The sequence below is a fragment of the Gavia stellata genome, chromosome 15, assembly GCF_030936135.1.
Source record: "Gavia stellata isolate bGavSte3 chromosome 15, bGavSte3.hap2, whole genome shotgun sequence".
NCBI lineage: Eukaryota > Metazoa > Chordata > Aves > Gaviiformes > Gaviidae > Gavia > Gavia stellata.
This window is the reverse complement of record NC_082608.1, coordinates 21,107,657-21,126,948: the sequence shown is the minus strand read 5'-3', so window position 1 is coordinate 21,126,948 and position 19,292 is coordinate 21,107,657. Positions and strand designations below refer to the sequence as shown.

The window sequence follows — 19,292 nt, the reverse complement described above, 5'->3', positions numbered from 1 at the left end:
TTAACTTGCCAAAGCCTGTCAGGACGTGTAATTAGCCCTTGGGTTTCAATTAAGACCTTCAGCATCGATATGACATTATTTCTCCTCTCGCCCCTCCCCTTCTGTTGCAGTCTGGATTTTTTTTTCCCCAGCAGTACTTCGTAACTCCGCACACGGCAAATAGATGCTGCAACAGCTCGGTATCTCTGAAAGATCAGGCCCTGGAGAGTCCCAGCACGCTCGGAGAATCTAGGTCTCGGGTACAAGCAAACCAGACGCCAGATGGGCTGGTGAGAAGCTGACGTGGCACGGGCAGGGGGAGGATTTTTGTATTCCTTCCTTCTTGCCTTCCCCAAAGATGTGGCATCAAACCAGCCCATCGCTCACACAGGTGGGGTCTGGCCGGAGGACCCGGCTGTCCCCGGGGAGGGACAGGTGCCCTTTTCCCCGCGGCTTTACTGCGATGGCAGGAGGTGGGCTGGTTCCTCGAGCCCCAGCCCCTCCTTGTGTTTTGGGCGCTGTGTGTTCCACTGTAGGAACGTACAAATACCGTTGCAGCCAAAAAAAGGAATTATATAAACCTTCAACTGGCCGCATGCATCTGTCAGTGTGGACATAAAACAGCAGGTATGGACAATTTACATAGATTTATATGCCACGATGATAGACATTTTAATGTGCCTTAGGTAGATATGCATGAATCCAGGGCTCATAAGACAGGGAAACATACTGAATTACCTTTCTCTCTGGGCTACTCAAGAGTATTTCTGGCCTTGGGCAAATGTGAAAAGCCCAGAACTAAGACAAATTGCTCAGCTCCCCATGATTAATAAAGGAATTATTATTTTTAAACACGTGGTTTGGGAGCCAATTAATATTATTCTTTGGCTATCTTTCATGCTGAACAAACCTCAGCTCGACTGAGGTTTTATCCCGTGGAACGAAGAGAGGAAAAATCCGAGTTGCATTTGTGTTTGTACATAACTGCTGGTATGTGGGCAAGAGCAGGAATAACTAGTCGGTCACCAGTGTGAAAAAGCTAGTCATGAAATCACTAGTACTTTTATTTGGTTGATAATGAGAGGCATTTTTGTGCTGTTTTATATATATCTGAATATCGTACTGTGTTTGCACGTAACTGTTTAACCTGCTCTTGGCGGGACCTTTGTGTCATGCACTTGAATGTACAAAAAAAAAGTCCTCGAGAGTCTTTACAACGAGTTGCAACCAGAATTGCAAAACACATGGATGAGTTCCTAGGGCTACAGTCACAATATGTCATTATTTAGTTCAAGTATGCAGCAAAAAAGATGACTAAGGACCCAAAAGGAAAAACAAAGCAAAGCAGAAAAAGGAAGAGGTACGAAGAAGATGGACAGTTACTGTAGAAAATGAAATAAAAAAGTTACTGGGGTCTCGCTGCCTTCAGTTACCGTTTACCCTGTCCACCCATAGCCCTCTGCCTGAAAAGGGAAAGGAGGAAAAAGAGGAAGAAAAACTGCGACAGGAGGGAATAAGACCATGTAAGGAAAAGAACTGAATTTAACTGGCACATGCTCTAATCCTTAGTTTATTTCTGGTTAAAAATATAGCAATCCAGTGCAGTGTAATAAGAAATCTGCTGAAAAGGTAGCAGAGAAACAGCTAAAACAGAAGCAAAGCAAAGCTGAGTCCACAAGTCAGGGCTGTACCCAACAACTCTGTATGTGAAATGTCAAGGAGGATTTTTTCCCCTCCTTCCCCCCCCCGATATATCTGTATATGGGTTTCACCCCAGCCTCGGGTTGCTGCCACACTCGCACCCCTCCTCCTGTTGAACGGAGCTGCAGTGGGTAGAACTGCGGGTGGAATTTGGTCCCTGGACGTACCAAATCCCAAACAAGCCATTTGAACCGTACCTGGTTGGTGGTGGATCACCGGCAAAGCTGATCTCCACGGCGGGGAAAGACGGCGTGGGGAGGGGAGGGAATAGCACGGTTGTTTTTGAAAAGCGAGGGGACGTCAGCCATTTCCAAGCAATTGAGCTAAGACCACGCTCTTGTGATTGGGACCATAACAGCTCAGAACAGGGATACGGCATCTTTAATGAGTATGCATATTATCAGTGGGGACAGGGGAGGGGAGAAAATCAAGGCAGGCATATTACAAAGATGGTAGAAACGAACAAATTAAGTGACATAGAAAAAAAAAAAGAAAAGAATACATCCTTAGAGGCTGCCATTGCCAATGATGTTTGTTTTTCTGTTTTTCTTTTTTTTTTCTTTTTTTTTTTTTTTTTTTTACAGGGACATGTTGGAAGCTGGAATATACATCCTGCATTACAAAGTGCAAAATACTACATGCTCAGAGCCCAAGCATGATGTCTGAAACAGTCCACAGCAAGATGTAAGAGACAAACCCACCACCCTCTCCCTCCTCTCTGGGACATGCTCCAGTGCTCCTCCCCAGATGCCTTTGAAAAACAGTTTTGTCTTATTTTGCTTTATTTTGTTTTATTGTTATCCTAAGTGGATCAGAATTGAGCCCTCTCTCCCCAGTCCCTCCCCGCCAGTCTGCGCCCGGCACCTCTGTGCACGCACGCGTTTGGGATGGGATGCTCAAGCGAGGCTGCTCCTCACGTGTTGGTGAGCATGGCACGATGACCAGCGGCTACTCGATTCCTGTCGCTGAAGGTGCCTGCAAGTTTTTTGGGGGAATCTGGGTACACATTTTTACCCAGGAGAAGTTGGCTGTGAATGAACAGTTGCACTGGGTGGTTTTCCAGCCTTGCCGTGCGGGGGGAGCAGCCTGGGGAGGAGGAGTGAAGGCAGGAGGGTGGTGGGGCTGCTGCTCACGCCTTGTGTCCCCTATTCTCCCCCTGCCCCAGGAAATTTAGCAAAACACCAATTGCTGCTTTGTTTTAAAACCAAGTAACAAAACGGGGCCCGTTGCCCTTCTCCCATCTTTCACATCTAGACAGGGTTCATGCCTTCCCCATGCTCCTTCTCTCCTCCCTCTTACAGCAACGCTTCTCCATGTGCGAAGGGAGAAGGAAGAGAAGTACCAGTTGCCTGATTTTACTTTTTCTCTCCCATTTACTTTATCATTAAAGCTGTTGTGGATTTCCCTGGGAAACTCAGCCTGGAGCATCCCAGGACCCGTACATACTTCAAACACAATCTCCCCACGGTCCCCTCACCTAGTCTCCATTCTGGGGTTCATTACTGTTGTTACGAATATATTTTTTTGGGCTGAGGGGAAGGGAAATGAGGTTTTATTTTGTTGAGATTCCTTCTCATCCTTTCCAGTGTTGGGGGGGCAGAGTGTTGATAGCATTTTGCCATGCCACACAGCGTAGTGTTATACAAGCAAAGAATTTTGGCTAAAATCCAAAAAACATTACCCAGGAAAAAAGGCAAACTGTGAGTGAGACTCGATCATTTGTTGTTCTTCTGTGAAAAGACTTGGAAATTGTCGTAGGACAGTTCGAGTTATGATTTTTCCCTTTTTGTTGTTGTTGTTTGGTTTGGTTTTTTTCCCCCATTCATACATGTAACTGTTATTTTTGCAAACAAGACAGTCTTGAATTAGATGAAAAAGTTAATAAACAAAATGGCGACTCCAATATTTAGTAAGATCACCATGACTACCAGGATGGGAGCCGAGCCCTGGAAGAGAAAGAGAAGGAGAGGAGTTAGAAGGCACGTTGAAAGTCTCTCTAAGGTCGCCTTGTAGCAGGGCTCGGGCGCTGCGCCGGCTCGGGATACCGCAGGGCAGGGGGGTCTGCAGGTGAGCAGACCCCAAACGGCCGATTGACACCCTCCAGCAAGCGATCCCAAAGCGGCCGGTAACCCTCACGGAGTTTTTGCAGGCTGCTGCCTTAGGGAGGAAGGTGTGAATGCAGATCTCCCCCTTAGAGGTGAGCGAACAGCAGAAGCAGGGAGGAAACCCAGATCTATTGCCTCCGTCACTGTCACAATGAACAGGTCACCCCTGGGTCTTTCATCTAAGCACGATGTCCTCCTAAGGCAGCCACTTGATTCTGCAAAGGCAGACAAAATCCCTCTCCTGTTTCACCAACAGAAATGAACTGGGCTCTGCTGGGAGCCCCTTTGCTCCCTCCCCACGCTGACCCATAGCCCAAGGCATTCTCGGGCCCCACAGCATCCCCGGTAGCACTGTCCCTCTTATGCCTGGGTGAGAGCAAAGCTGCTGGACTCCCGCTTTTCTGAGCCGCTGCAACACTCACTTTCCATCCACTTGCCTCAATAGACACGTATACCTCCGAGTCTTGGAGCAGACTCTGTTTACAGAATCACAGAATCACAGAATCATTAAGGCTGGAAAAGACCTGTAATATCATCAAGTCCAACCATCAACCCAACCCCCCCATGCCCACTAAACCATGTCCCGCAGTGCCACGTCCACACCTTCCTTGAACACCTCCAGTGATGGTGACTCCACCACCTCCCTGGGCAGCCTCTCCCAGTGCTTCACCACTCTCTCAGTAAAGAGATTTTTCCTAATATCCAGCCTGAACCTCCCCTGGGGCAACTTGAGGCCATTTCCTCTTGTCCTGTCACTTGTCACTTGGGAGAAGAGACCAACACCCACCTCACCACAACCCCCTTTCAGGCAGTTGTAGAGAGCGATGAGGTCTCCCCTCAGCCTCCTCTTCTCCAGACTGAACACCCCCAGCTCCCTCAGCCGCTCCTCATCAGACTTGTGTTCCAGACCCCTCACCAGCTCCGTCGCCCTTCTCTGGACACGCTCCAGCACCTCAGTGTCCTTCTTGGAGTGAGGGGCCCAAAACTGAACACAGCATTCGAGGTGCGGCCTCACCAGTGCCGAGTACAGGGGCACGATCACCTCCCTACTCCTGCTGGGCACACTGTTTCTGATACAGGCCAGGATGCTGTTGGCCTTCTTGGCCACCTGGGCACACTGCTGGCTCATCTTCAGCCGGCTGTCAACCAACACCCCCATGCATTAGCACAAATGGCATCTAAGTCCCAATGTGGGCCCCAGACCCAGCGTCTGCAAGCAGACACCTGGATGACATCCACTGGACCCATCGATTAAGACAACAGTTGCTCATGGACTCCCCCATGTTGTGCACATAGGAAATCTGGCCTTAAAAGAATAACTAAAATTGGTTGCTTACCCAGGGTGGTCAATGAAAAGGAGGAAAAAAAAAAAACCAAAGATTGTGTTGGATCATATAGTGGTTTGGGGATGGTTTGGAGGAGTCTTCAAAGGACATCTCCCAAGAAAGGTGATTGCTTGTACAGGTGTCCTGATAATGGCAAAAGTCCGGCCAGCATACGCTGGTCTATGTTAAGGCAACATTTTGGGAAAGCACTAATAACCTTTCCCGAGGTTCATATGGACCAAATTAAGCTCCTGGAGACTATGTGGAAACCATTGCAGCAACCTGCATCGCAGCTGGCCCGTGTCAGCCACCCACCGTAGGCTGGGTTGACGCGCACCCCAGAAGCATCCTTTGCTTTCCACTGAGCATAAAGGCAGCCCGGATAACGTGTGTTGGACCTGATGAGGATGCGGCTGTTGGACCCTATTAGCATCCCAGAAATGATGGGAAGAGACCACTCAGCGTCAGGACTGCAGACAACCCTCCAACGCATCTTTCTGCAGAACACCAGTCAAAAAAACATCCACCCTGCCACCTCGTCCCTGCCATAAAACATTTGCTGTCCTAAAGTGTTAACGTGGCTGGCATCAGGGTGAGCAAGCGTGTGTGCAGGTAGGTGGTAGCTATTTCTCGGAGTAGCTGGTATCCTCATCTATTCTTGCTGCAACGGAGCTGTGCCAGCTTTAATCACCTGGAATGGTACAAATGCTTTTCTCCACGCTCCTGTCCTCATAACAACGCTCCCGTGGCTGTTGGGTTGGCATGGGGCAGGGGTGGGCACCCTTTCTAAGCAGGTCCTTGTACCACTCTGCGGAGCCACTGGGAAAAAAAATAAAGCTCCTTGCTGGCCAGAGATCGTTTCTCTTCCGAGCAGGCTGATTCAGTTCGCATTTGGGAGTGGGTGGGAGCGAGGATGCTGGAGCTTGCTGGAAAGGCATGTTTGTAGCTTAGCAACAGGGTCAAAGGAAGCCAAGCAAATGGAGGGATTGCGGAGAGCCTCTCCTGGCAGCCAGGTATCCACGCCTGACTGCTTCCAGCAAATCTCTCCGCCTGCACCACGCAAAGCCTTTCAAAGGCAGAAACCACCCCCCTGTTGCCACTTCTCCCCCCCCTCCAGCCCTGCCGCTGCCAAGCACTGCGATGCGGTGTGTTATTTACATTTGGAGGGTTTAGCTTCATTGCAAAAGATTATTGGGTTTTATGATTTTTGAGCTCGTGTTAATATAATACCAGATTGCAAGCGATTATCACTGTCATTGTTTCTGTTGGCAGGGCACCACGGAGACACAAAATGCATTTGGTTCCCTCCACCTCGCAGCCAGGGGAGGACTTAACTGCTCTCTCTCGTACTTGCATTAGCCTCGGTCCGCTCGCCGTTTGCTTTCCCCTGCCAAAGCGGCAGCGACCATTTCTGCCCCTGCTCTGCTCAGACAAGTAGATCGTTTCAATACCATGAAGGAGGCCAAGTTGTATACCAGCAGACGTGAGCCCGGGATAATCTGGAGGCTGCTTTCTGTGCCCTGACAAAAGGCATAGCGCAGGGCTGGCTGCCTCTTAATTCCCTGGTGTTTGAGCTTTACCCTCCAAACAGGGATGCTTTGGGATGGACCTGTTGGACTGACCGAAATCACAACCCTTCAGTGCTTGTGTTCGGAGGATGCTGATGGGATGGTGGCCAGGGAAGGAGCACGCCCTTCATTTATACGCTGGTACGTCGAAGTTGTGCCCTCATCTAGAACAACGGGAGCAGTCAACATGCACCTACCCGCTTGCATCAGCAGCAACTGGATTCCCATGCACGAATGTTTTGCTCAGCCCTCTGGTTCAGGCTGCACCTATTTGCATCTTGCAAAAAAATGCAGAGGCAGGAGAAAATGCTTGCTTTGCCACCGCATATGTGGGGCCTTCCACATTTGCCAGCAAAAGCATCCCAGAAAAACAGGATGACCTGGGAGGGGTCTCTGCCAAGTGAACAGCTCAAATCCGACCGTCTGACAACCTACGAATTCTGCTTCCTTTTTATAGTTCCCTCTTTTTGACACCCTCTTCCCTCTGCTAACTCCACCAAGGGCTCTCCACGCAGCAACTGCAGGTACGGCTGCTCCCCCCCGGTGAGACGCCGGCGTGTCTTAGCAGGGGCTGCAGTCCTGCCTCTGCCAGCTGGTGGGTAAGCAGCTTTGCGACTCTGAAGCTTCTGTTTCAGCTCCAATTAAGAATCCTGCTGCACTTCTAAATGCTTATGTCTGGCTTATTTCTCCCTTGTAAGGTCTTTGTGCCTTAACCTCTGCTCAGAGGAAACGCTTGCCCTTCTCCCCTTCGATGGCGAGGGTGTCCTGGGGTATGTGTCATCTCTTCCTAAGAAGTGATTCCCGCTCAGTGCCCAGGCAGCAGATGAATCACTTCTGGGTTTGTGCTTTGGAAGAGATGTTTTGCCGAGCCCAGCCCGGCAATAGGTCAGTGAAGTCCCTTTTACCGCAGCCACAGCCAGCGTTTTAGAACTAGCAGCTTTTACAACTTTTCACGCCACGCGCTAGCCCTCTGTCAGGAGCCACCCACCTTTAGAACGAAGAGAAACAGCCCGAGATTTGCAACTTTGCATGTCGCTTCAGTAGCTCGGTGGTGCTTTATCTCATCTTCAGCATCCTTGAGGCTCAGAAAAGCCCAAAGAAATCCCCAGGGCCAGCGGTATCGCAGGCTCTGGGTTGCTAGAAAGCCAGAGGTCGAGCTGATTTTCGGAGCCTGGGGTTTGTGTGGCACAGACAGCAAGCAGCCTGCAAAGCTCTTCTTTTTTATCTTTTTTTTTTTTTTTTTTAAAGCTACAACACGCTCTTTAGCCCTGAAATAGTAGTGCTAAAGCAGGCCGTCAGGAACTGCAGAGATTTGTTTAAACTACCCCGCCTGTCATTCAGGAGACCGGGCTCCGCTGCGGAACGCCGTGCTGCCTCCCAGCACAGTGCCCGCAAGTCCAGAACCTGCTTTACTGGGAAGCAGACGCCAGTTGGCAGCGTCCTCTCACCCAATTTTAGCTGTCTAAATGTTAGACATCTAGTCTGCGCTAACCATCTAGGCTGTCTGTAGACCAAGTGACGTGAGATGAATTCCACCCAGAATGGTTACCAGCCTGGCTCCAGGAAAGGAAAAATTAAATCAAGCCCTGGAGTGCCTAAGCATCATCTGGCATACGGGGTGATGGCAAATTTCATCAGCAAAAGGAGGCAGCTCTGGGGCTGGGATTTTTTATTTTTATTTTTTTGTAAGAAGATCCCTGGGCTCCTTCATACGAGGAGGAAAACACCTGCCGAGGATGGGCAACGTACACCAGTATTAGCCAGGCAAAAGGCTGCTTCTGCATAAACAGGGGTAGTCCCCAAGGACTTTTAAGACTCCCTCCAAAGTTCAGAGAGCTGGAACAGAGACCCAAACCATGGAAACACTAAAACATCAATAAACCCTTGTTATGGCACAGGGGTAATAACAGTGGTCGTAGCCGTAGAAGTAATGAGTGAAGGTTTCTTCCAGCCTGTGGTTTTGGGCACACTGCAGCTCCGACGGTGGCTGCGGCCGAGCACCGCCATTCCTGCCCCTCCGTCATGTTTGTTTTTATCCTTTAACTGTTGTGTAGCAGCTCAAGAGTCTTCCTGGGAATACAAGGGACAGCTGGTTTACAAATACAATTGTAGCATAATTAATTTAAGCATTAACAATCCATTATTATCTGTTATCGCACGGCACAAGCTCTGTCTCTCTGCCATGGAAACCATAGTGCAGGTTACCTAGGAATCCCTCTGGGACCTATTAAGTGTAATTACTAAGGACTTGGATCAGCAAAAAATATATGTGCATTGTTTTCCAGCCTCAGCACTGCGGAAAGTGCTGAAAACTTAGCAGCTCCGTGACATTTGTGCTGAATTGTCACATAATTGCCAGGAACAGGCTGCTGTGAAACGGTTAAGGAGCATTTAGCAAAAGAAACATAAAGGATTCACTTTGCCTTCTCCAGCGTATCTCAGCATCTCCTGTGGCTTGAGGAAGGGAGCCCAGGAGATGCCGAACGTGCCCGTGTAAGAGGAAGGGGCACTTGATACCGGTGTGCATCTGAGTGGGGTGGTACGGAAAAACCTGCTTCTGCAGAAAAAACGCAGGTGGCTGAAGTCCACGCAGGGATTTATCCCGAGACGGTGACTCTTAATGAGCTGGTTTGTTGCTTCTGGTTCAGTCCTCACCTTGCGTAGCTGGGAGCGAGCTGCATGTTTGGAGCTGCATGTGTATTTTTAAGATTTTTGTTTCTCATGCGGTCAAAAGCTGGCGTTTGACCCCAATTTATTCAAAGCTAGAAGAAGACGTGGAGTTGGGCTCAAAACCCTAAAATGAATGGAGGATGACAAGAGCAAAGTCAGCGAGGTGATCTCTTCAGGTACATCAAAGGGCCCCTGAGATTTAAAAGGGCTTTAAAAGGACGCTGTCAAGTTAAGCATCGCATTTCTCTCTGAACATTATTTACTTCGTGTTGTTACAAGTAATGCCTGCGATGTCTGTACATGAAAGGGATTAGAGGAAGAACAGTTTCCGATTATTATTGGTTTTAAAAAGAAACAACCCCCAAACCGTTTGCTTTGCGCATGTGACGGCTCTTCCCGCGCACGCTGCAGCCCCTGCGGCGATGCTCAGACCTGGCTCATCTCTAGAGATGTGATGGCAACCGGATCCTCCTCCTTATTCCCTTGTAATTATAGCTTATACTTGTATGGACGTGTGTAGATGCCACGGCCGTTTGGGATTGGGGTTTGGACCTGTTTGGTTGAGACGAGAGAAATAAGGAAAACCCAGACACGCCTGCGTTAGGAGACCTGGGGAAGGCTCCTGATGGGGAAAAGAAAATAATGGAAAAACCTGAAGTCGGAAGCCTGAGAGGACCACAGGCGTAAGCCACAGGGTTTATTCCCGAGGAGGATAACCACAAAAAAGTGGTTATCCAGACCCTTTTCTCAGCAGCCCGGTCCAAAGGCAGATAGATGGGAGCATCTCTGTGCGCGACATCGAGCCCGGGCTGAGATGCAGGGGAAGCTTCACCATTCAAACAGTGGGTGCCCCTTCGGGACAGAGCAAACAGCCAGCTGGTGTTTTTAGCTCATTTTACACCCTTGAGGGCTAAAGGTGCCTAACTTTTCAGAAGAAAACTCTCCACCCCGAGGTCAAACCCGTCAAGAATAACCTTGCTGGAAAAGGGAGCATCCATCGCCCGCATCGGCAGGGAGGTGCCATTTCTGGGGCAAGTTGCCATCCTCCGTCCTCCGTCCCCGCCACCTCGCTCCACCGAAGCCTGGGCTGAGCCCCCTGCCCGGGTACCCTCCCTCGGCCCCGGCTCCGGCTGCGCGGCGCGCTCCGGCAGAGCCCTGCGCTGGCTGCAGATTGGCTGCCTCCTCCTCACTTTCCCCAGCGACAGTGAAACCTGCTCAGAATATCTTGGTGGAAAATACGCCCCTCGCGCAGAAAGCGAGCGAGGAAGATGCTGCAGCTGCTGGAATCCCTCCCCGCCTCCCCGGCGGGTACCTGGAGCCGACCGGGGGGTCTCTCCGAGATCCCTAACCCAGCAGATGCCTTGCAAACTCCATTTGCTGCAACTCTCTCCCCTGCTTTCTTTGCAATAAGAAGCAGTACCGTTAGCAAACGGCTGAGACCACTGAGATTTTATCCGACAGCGTGTGACAATGGAAGAAAATGTCAGGGGTGGCCGGGGTGGGTTTTTTTTTGGCTGCTGCCCTCCCGTTGGGCTTCCTCAGCGAGACGAGACAGGGGGATTCTAAAGGGCCAAGTCTCGAGCCTACTCACATCTCCAGGGTGCCTTCAGTGAGACAACAACGTGTCCCTAGAAGTCTTCATCTAAATACCCGTGATTGCTCCTGCTAAATGAGGACAGGCAGATGAATCAGGCTCCCTTCGTGCCTGAACACTGGCCCTTCTTGCAGGCATGCTGAGGACCTCTGTGCCTAAAACACTTCTTTTCCCTTTTAGAAGCTGCAGACGTTGTGCACCTGCAGAAAAGGAGATACAGCCTTTTTTTTCCCCCCACCCTAAAAATGTGATGTGTTTTGTGCTGATGGATAAAAGCGTTGCTGGCATTTTAGAAAGCCTCTTTCCCTTCCCAGTGCCTCAACAGTTCCTTTTTTCCTTTCCCATTTTAGGTCTTCTCAAAGGCTCTAGGAACCTGTGAAGCACTCAGGCACAGGCTCGAGCTTTACGCCTTGTGGGCCTTTAAGACCCGAAAGGACGGTGACGTTCATATAAGTCCCTTAATCCGACAACACCGACACCGGTCCTGGCACGTTGGTTTCCGTTTTCATCTGCTCGAATGATGACAATTGATGTGAGTTTGTTCTGTGCGTGCAGGGGTCAGTGCACACAGGGACACAGAAAGATCAGGTGGCTTTAAATGTAGTTTAAAAGCGTCTGTATGACTGTAGCGCCAGCTTGATGACCCTGAAACCCCAAAGTCCCCTGACAGCGAACACCAAGCAGCACTGAATTTCATCAATGCTATTGAGCGGTGGCCTCAAGAAATGACCTTTATAAGAGCAATTTTCAGTTACTGATGTGCAGCCCCAATGAAAGGGGGTTCTGGGAGCCTCTTTTTAAGGGACTGGTGAAAAATGACCTAGAAGAACTAAGTTCCTATAGCTCATATAGCAACCTATAGGTCTGACTCCTCTACAGAGGTCTGCATCCCCACCTGGGCACACATTGCAAGAGGTTGGACACCAAGGGACCCCCGAGCTGTTCCAGGCTTACAGAATCACAGAATCACTACGGTTGGAAGAGACCTGTAAGATCATCAAGTCCAACCATCAACCCAACCCCACCATGCCCACTAAACCATGTCCTGCAGTGCCACATCCACACGTTCCTTGAACACCTCCAGGGATGGTGACTCCACCACCTCCCTGGGCAGCCTCTCCCAGTGCTTCACCGCTCTCCCAGTAAAGAAGTTTTTCCTAATATCCAGTCTAAACCTCCCCTGGCGCAACTTGAGGCCGTTTCCTCTTGTCCTGTCGCTTGTCACTTGGGAGAAGAGGTGTGGGGGGAGAAGTGATAATTTTAAAACTGCATTTTTGCAAGACCTGCAGCCCCATCCCGTTCCCGTGAGCACTGCCAGAGGTGTGCTTGCTCTCGAAGCTGGAGCTGGCACTCCGACGCAGAGCCAACCCACCGGGCTCACTGATGGCGTGTGTGGAGCTGGCTTATGGCAGATTATTTTTAAAACAAGCTAACCTGTGAGGGTGACCTCAGTTCTGGGCAGGGATACTCCAGGTAGGGCAAAAATAGCCCTCCTCAGCTAAGAGCATCCTTCCCGTTCATTGGCAGGCACCTTTCTGAAACAGCCCAGCTGTCTGGGAGATGAGAAATGCCCTTTTCAGGGAGCAGCTTCACAGATGGCAGTGCTGTGGATCACAGGGAAGCAGGCTGTCATGCAAGCTGAAACGGCGTGGGCACACAGGAGTGCACGCACACGCGTGCGCGCAGCCGGCCCTTCCCGGGAGCTGCGGTTTGCCCGCACGCTGGAGGCGAGCTGCTGGGAGTCGGAAGGGGAGGGATGTTTCAGGGTAGCAGGGGAAGTTGGGGAGCCTTAATTCTGGAGGATGAGCAGGATGCGGTGGTTTTTTTGCAGGACTAAGCATGCGAGTGCCCCGTGTCACCGCGTGTGCACAGAGGGCGGTGGCTGTGGGGACTGTGGGACAAATCCTTCCCCCTTAGCTTTCCCCCCCTCTTCCTCAGGGACTCACTACGCTCGCTGAAGTTTGAAATGCTTTGAGATCCTCTATGGCGGGTGCAGGCAAGGTCGTGGCGTTAGGCAGTCACTGCACCTCCCATTCCTCTCCTACCCCTCCTTCCCCTGCTCCTGTCCGATGAGCCCCCTCCCTGCCAGGCCACACGGAACAAAACCCTGCTAGCACGGTGCTGTTCTTGCTAGAACAAATTGTTGCTGGCATTGTAGGTTATTTAAATCCACATATTATCTCTTCCTCTGTATTACATTAGCTTCCTCCCAAACCTTCGCCATCTGTTCCACCCTCGGTTATGAATGTGAGAAAACTGAACATGCTGCTTCACAGCTACAGCACTTAAAAAGTATGATGTGCATCCTAATGGCTTTTCTGTGCGCCTTTCCATGCAGGCTCTGCCCCTTCGTTATTGCCCAGGATTCACTCAAAATAGCCATTAATGTTATGTTGCATTAGTGGCTATTTACCTCCAGCGTTGCGGCTCAAGCCCTCCTCCCCGGGCAGGAGGGTTATGTACGACGGCTCCGGCGTGCAGGCTGGGGTCTGCCTGCGCGGTGGGAGCCCCGGCAGCGCGTCTAACTTGGGCAGGGTGGGGACAGACACCAGGACCACTCGTGCCAGCGATCTCCCCGAGGAACGCGTGCCTCTCAGCGAGGAGAAACGGTGGTTTCATTCCTCCTTTGGGACCCGTGCCTCTCCCAGCTCCCTGCCGCCGCGTGAGGAGGTCACGTTATCAAAGGTGCTGGCACGCAGCGAGTCCCACAGACTTCAACAGGGTTGATGTCCGTGCAATCACTGCTGCTGCTTTTCCCCTCTGAAAGCCTGTCAGGCTCCTAATGCTGCCTGTCATTTCTCTAGTGCTTCGCAGGCATCGACACTAGCAGGTAAGGACAGCCCGGTCTGGACTCGCTGTTTGCTCACTGGTGTGTGCGCAGGGCTGGCTTCACTTGGAGCTCTCTTTTTTTTCTGGACTGGCAAGATGTGTCCTACCCTGCAGTCCACTGGCAAACACATTGTGTTCAGCTCTTCTTAAATGCTGTGTGGGTGCTGTCGAGCCTGCGCCGAAGCTTGCAAGATGAATAGGAAGGCAGAAAGCTACAGGGCTGTGTGTGGGGGTGATTTATCCACAGCCACAGCAGGGAAACTGTGGCAGATCTGTAGTTTAGTCCTTCCTGCATCCCGGCTGCTCACGGGCTGCAGATGTCACCGCTCCCTCCGCTCTCCCACCCGTTCGCTCTCATCCCTTGGCTGCAGGTGCCGACACCTTTGTTCTGCCGGCAGAGCTGTCGGCAGGCGACTGGAGGAGCAGGAGGGATGCTGGAGGTATGGCAACAGTAATCGTATATTACGGACCATGATGCATCTAGCCCAAACTTTCAAAGTGACTGACAAGGGGGAATCCGGAGCGGTGTTGGCTTCCCCACTGCTCCCATCAGACCCCATCAGCTCTCCTAGCAATGCCAAACCAACAGGGAGAATAGGTGAGGAAGCTGCTCTCAATGCCAAGTCCGGGAATCATCAAAAACCAGGGCTGGAAAGGACCTGAAAATCACACAGCTCAGCCTTCTCCCAAGGCAGGTTCAGCTCTGTCCAAGCTATATCTGAGCTGCAGATGTCCAACCAGGTCTTAGACCACCTTCTCCCTCCCAGTCACCACGGCCTCCCTAGGCAGTTTATTCCAGCCCTCAACTCACTAGGAATGGCTAATGGCTAACCACTGCCTCTAATGCTTGAATTTAAGCCCATTAATTCTGCTCATCGAGAACAGATTATTCCCTTCCACTTTGCAGCAGCTGTTTTATGTGTTTGAAGATCGCTCTGTCTCCTCTTCCCTAGCCCGAACACCTCCAGCTCTTCCCAGCAGCCAGCTGTTAATGCCCAACATGTCCTTGTCTCTCCCGAAACGAGGGGCTCAGGACTGGATGTCTCCCAGGGGGTTATCCTCCAAGTCCCACAAGCTATGCTCCTGCTTGGAAAGCATACTTGTGCTCATCACAAGTGGAGCAATAGTACAGACTGACGTTTGGCTGTAACTTGCTATATCACCCTGACCTGCAGAGCTCTAATAGCCCGCTACGCTCGCTGTACTTGCCCGTTGCTTTCCCTGCCTAGGTATCCTTCCTGAATTGCATCCTCTTGACCGCAGTTTGCCAAGACCCTTTTGCATTGCATCCCCCCCACCGAGGGGCTTGTACCCCTCCTGGCTCAGCGGCATCCCCACACCAAAAAACGTGAGCTGTATCGCGCCGTGCAGGTCAGTATAGGAAAACCTGAGCAGTGGTCAGCTCAGGAATGCAACCCCTTTGCAACGTCCCCTGCTCCACGAGCATGGTTCCCTCCTCCCCCTGGGTCAGGTCCCCAGTACGACGCGGTGACAAGGCCACTGCTTCAAGAGGCAGTGCCATCACACAGCAGCAGAGTGACGGAGAGCCGCTGCAGGTTGATGCAACGCCCAGCTACTAGGATTTAAGCACTGATGTTGCAACAGGGTCCCGCCACGCTCTTGGGCCAGCGTGAAGTTCTGTTGCCGGAGCCTAACCACAAGGAAGCATCACCAACACCTTGCCTACTCCTGCAGCTTTTACACCAGGTGAATGCTCAAAATCCCAGCAATAATGTATTTTTATTGCTGGCCCCGGAGCTGGGTTGCAAAACAAACTCCAACTTGCTGCTCGCATCCTCCCGTGAAAAACCTGCTGTTCCCACCAAGACAGTCTGCGGAGAAAAACCCCGCACCGATTTCCAGCACACGCAGTTATGTAGGATGGGAGAAGGGAGGAGGGGGGATTCAAGGCACAAACCCATGGTAATTCGGGGGTCAGCTCTGCCGGCAGAGCGACCTCCCTTTCCCCTCCGCTGCAGTAGCACCGCAGCTCTGCTCTGGGTTTCTCGGCCGGCTTTCAACACGCAATTTTGCCTACTTACCGTACTGGATTTGAGCGCATCCCCATTGTCCTCTTCAGATTCTAGTGCAACAGGTAAGGATTTCTGTGGCGGGGAGAAGGTTAAGTCCCACCTTAGTAGCCGAGGTTCAGCTTTGTCCCCGAATCTCAGGTTTTCCAGTTTCTGCACCGTGGGCTCGGCAGAGGAAGCTGGCCTGAAATTCTCTTTGTTCTGGGACTTAGACCTCAGTCTCTGAACCCCGAAGCCCCGGTCTTCCCCGCGGTGGTCGTCAGCCATGCTCCTGCAGGGTCCCCCTTTGCTATAGTGTCTTTTTTGGGTGTGAATCTCTTGCATATAAGAATCCATCCTCATGAGGGGCTTCATCTCCATCTCATAATTGCTCATCTTCTCCTCATCCAGCTCAAGCAGTTTGGAGCTCCCTGAGCTGTGGTTGTGAGACCTGTGGTGGGAAGTCCATGAAACCGTGGCTGGGGAATCTGTCCACCTCTCTCTCTGCTTGTGGTTGGAGGCCGAATGTTTGTGTCCTCCACTCCGACCTCTGTAGTCTTCAGGGACGGAGGCTGACCCCAGCTGACCGCTGCGCAGCGTCCCGCTTCTCACGCCGCGAGTCCCGCCGACCTTCTCTTCGCTCCAGCTGTTGGGGCGCAAGTAATCCCCGCCGCGTCCCTCCAGCAACATCTGGATCTCCCCACCCCTCTCTTCATCCACCGAGACCTGCCTGGAGAAGTGAGCGCTCTTGTTCCGGCAGGAAGGACCCAGGGGCGGCGTGGAGGAGGGACTGGCAGGGAAGCTCTGCAGCGGGCTGTCATCGGGAGTCAGGTCGGACGGGGTGGTCCCTTTGCGGTACAGCTCGGGGCTCTCTTGCTGGAGAGGCGTCCCGGTGGAGAGGACCTCAATGTCATCGCTCGAGTTCTGGCGCTTCGGTCTCTGGCATTCGAGCCCTTTTTGTGTAGCCGTCAAGAGAAAAGAGAGAGGGAGAGAGAAACGAAACAGAGTTATTTCTATTCTGTGGGCGCCCACCAGGTTTTTCATGTCAAAGAATAGGGCTGAGAGTGTTGGACGGCGGGGAAACCGTGGGGCAAGATCAGGACAGCAGCAGCGTAGTACAATAAACAGCTTCTGCTACTAGACCAAGAGAAAAGGCATCGTGGGTTTTACACCAAACCTGCCATCACCCCCAGCACCCGCAGCGCAGCGCGGTGTGAGTGGCTGCAGCCCGGCACGGAGATGGTTCGGCATCAGCTGCGGGTGTTGTCAAGACAGAGGCATTCTGCACTAGGGTTGTGTTTCTCCACTGCTGCAAACCCGAGGGTTACCAACCCTTTTCGAAACCACCTGGCACCACCGCGGCTCTCATTTCCAGCTGATTCCAACAGCCTCAAGGGCGGCTGTTCCTTTAGCACCCACAGTTCTCACCTGCCCAGCTGCCAGCGGGCACCCAGCTTGCATGGGGACATGTGTGGCGGGCCGTGCGTATGTCTTACAAATAAAAGGACTTGCAATAGTTTTGCAGCCCCAGCGATGCGGGGAAGCCACGTAGGACGCAGAGGTGCCGGGAGCCCTGTGCAGGCAGAGGAGCGGGCGCTGCGCTTTGCCTACGGCCCTCCTTTCCCCGCTGGGTCGCAGGGATGCAGCAGCTTGCAGCCCCGCTCGAAAGCAGCCTGCGTTGCTCCACGGCACCGATCCTGCGCTGTGCATGCAGTCACTCTAACCCCGCTAAGGGGGTTATGTCCTTGCCCATTCATGTTTTTTGGGGCATCCATCTGACCACCTTTTTTCCATCAGCTCCAAACCCAGTTTGCAGGCACGAGAGGGGAAATCTGAGATGCAGCCCATGGCTCACCCCACACCCTGTGCTCGTGCGTTCCGGGTGCTGCTGGGATCACCCCGGCTCACTGCCGACAGCCTTCACACCCCTCCCCGGATGGGAAACACATTGGCTTTGCAGCTGTGTGGTTTCAGAAGGGGAATCTCACCTCGAAATTTTCACAGGGAGATGGTCCCGTCCGGGCAGATGTGCAAGCCTCTCATTAAGACAAAACCCCACAAACCATATATCGCAGAGCTTTCCTGCCCCACACAGACGAGGAGGGCATGGACATTTCCCCACTCGGCCCCCCTTGCCGGATGCGATGGAGAGCACACGGGTGGTCGTGCCTCGCTTGTTTAGGCAGGAGCAAGGTAGCACGTTCAGGGCTACGCGAGTACAACATACACCATCATCCTTATTTCACCGTGCTGAATGCACTTCGTTCCCTTTGAGCCCAGAGCACACCCCAAACAGTGTCTCCCTGGGGACAGGGACTTCCAGAGCGGCTGAGTGGCTTCTGCTGGAGGTGACCAGCTGGCAAGAAACATGTCGCTTCTCCGGACAATTAGAAAAAACCTGCAACTTATTAATCATTGATGAAACACCAAATTATTTCAAGGGGGTGCAAGCTAATAGTGGTTAATTCTCATTTTACCCTCTCAAGGCATAGTTGTTCCCAGCTAAAGCCATGCTAAATTACGTGAATAATTTGATAAATGTATTAACTGCCTAATGCCCCTGAAATGCATCTAATTGCAATTGCTATGGCTAGACAAGAAATGAGTCTCAAAAAGGAAGAACTCAATTTCTTACCATGATTTAAAAATAAATGCTCTGAAGCGCCCGCTCTAATCTTTCCACTTCTGCTGAGTAATTTTCTCTATGGCATCTTCTTGGGGAGCTGCTGCTGCCGGGACGTGCCTTCGCCCGCAGCCGTCCCCGCGTCCCACCGTGCCGTGGTCCGGATACATGCGGGGGATGCCGGGAGCGTGGGGATGGATGTCCCCATCCAAGCACTTGCAGGGGAGGTAAAAAGTAACAAGGCTGCTTGGAAATTTCCTACAGAAGCAATTTCTGGATGGGAAATTGGTTTTCTAATGAACGTCAATTTTTTCTGTATTATTTGCCACAGATAATTCTGTTCGTGTTTTGGGACATTACTCAGATAGTTCAGTTTTAGTTCGGTCCCTGTGTCCCTGTTTGTCTGTGGGAGGCTGAACCCCTCGGGATTTAACTGGGGCCCCTGAGCAATCCTCGTACTGGTGGGAAGCTGTGGTGCAGGAGAAAGGCGGAGATCACCCCCTCCCTTTTCATGCAGAATAACCATCTCTGGGGAAGAACACAGACTGATTTTGTGGCTGTTGTTGAGACATTCCCGATCCAGCCACGCTCCCATTTCACAGGTGGGAAACTGAGGCAGGGAGGGAATAAATGGCTTTGTATGAAACAGCTGTAAAGCCAGTTATTGAAACGGGCTCACCCAAGACTTGGGGTGTCCCTGTTTGTCTCAGGCTGGAGGTGCAGGGCCTTCAAAGCTTCCCACCATCTCCGGCAACTCCAAAGCCGACCTCCAACGGCACAACCAGCCACAGCCTCGCTACACCCGCTGCCCCTGCACCTTAGCTCCAACCCCGACCTTCCCTGGCCCCCCTGAGCCCCACGGCGGAGGCGAGAAAGCCCAGTGATGCTC

The 19,292-nt window shown here is 51.9% G+C and overlaps 1 protein-coding gene across 1 annotated transcript in view; it reads right to left on the bottom strand.

Annotated features, from left to right (window-relative positions):
* Window positions 1-3,545: 3,545 nt before the first annotated feature.
* The window catches only part of JPH3 (junctophilin 3), a 58,313-nt gene continuing 42,566 nt past the window's right edge, over window positions 3,546-19,292 (bottom strand). The window contains exons 4-5 of the mRNA XM_059824674.1: window positions 15,814-16,733; window positions 3,546-3,626 (exon numbers count right to left, since the gene is read on the bottom strand). Coding sequence (XP_059680657.1) covers window positions 3,546-3,626; window positions 15,814-16,733 — 1,001 coding nt within the window. The remainder of the gene's footprint in view (window positions 3,627-15,813; window positions 16,734-19,292) is intronic.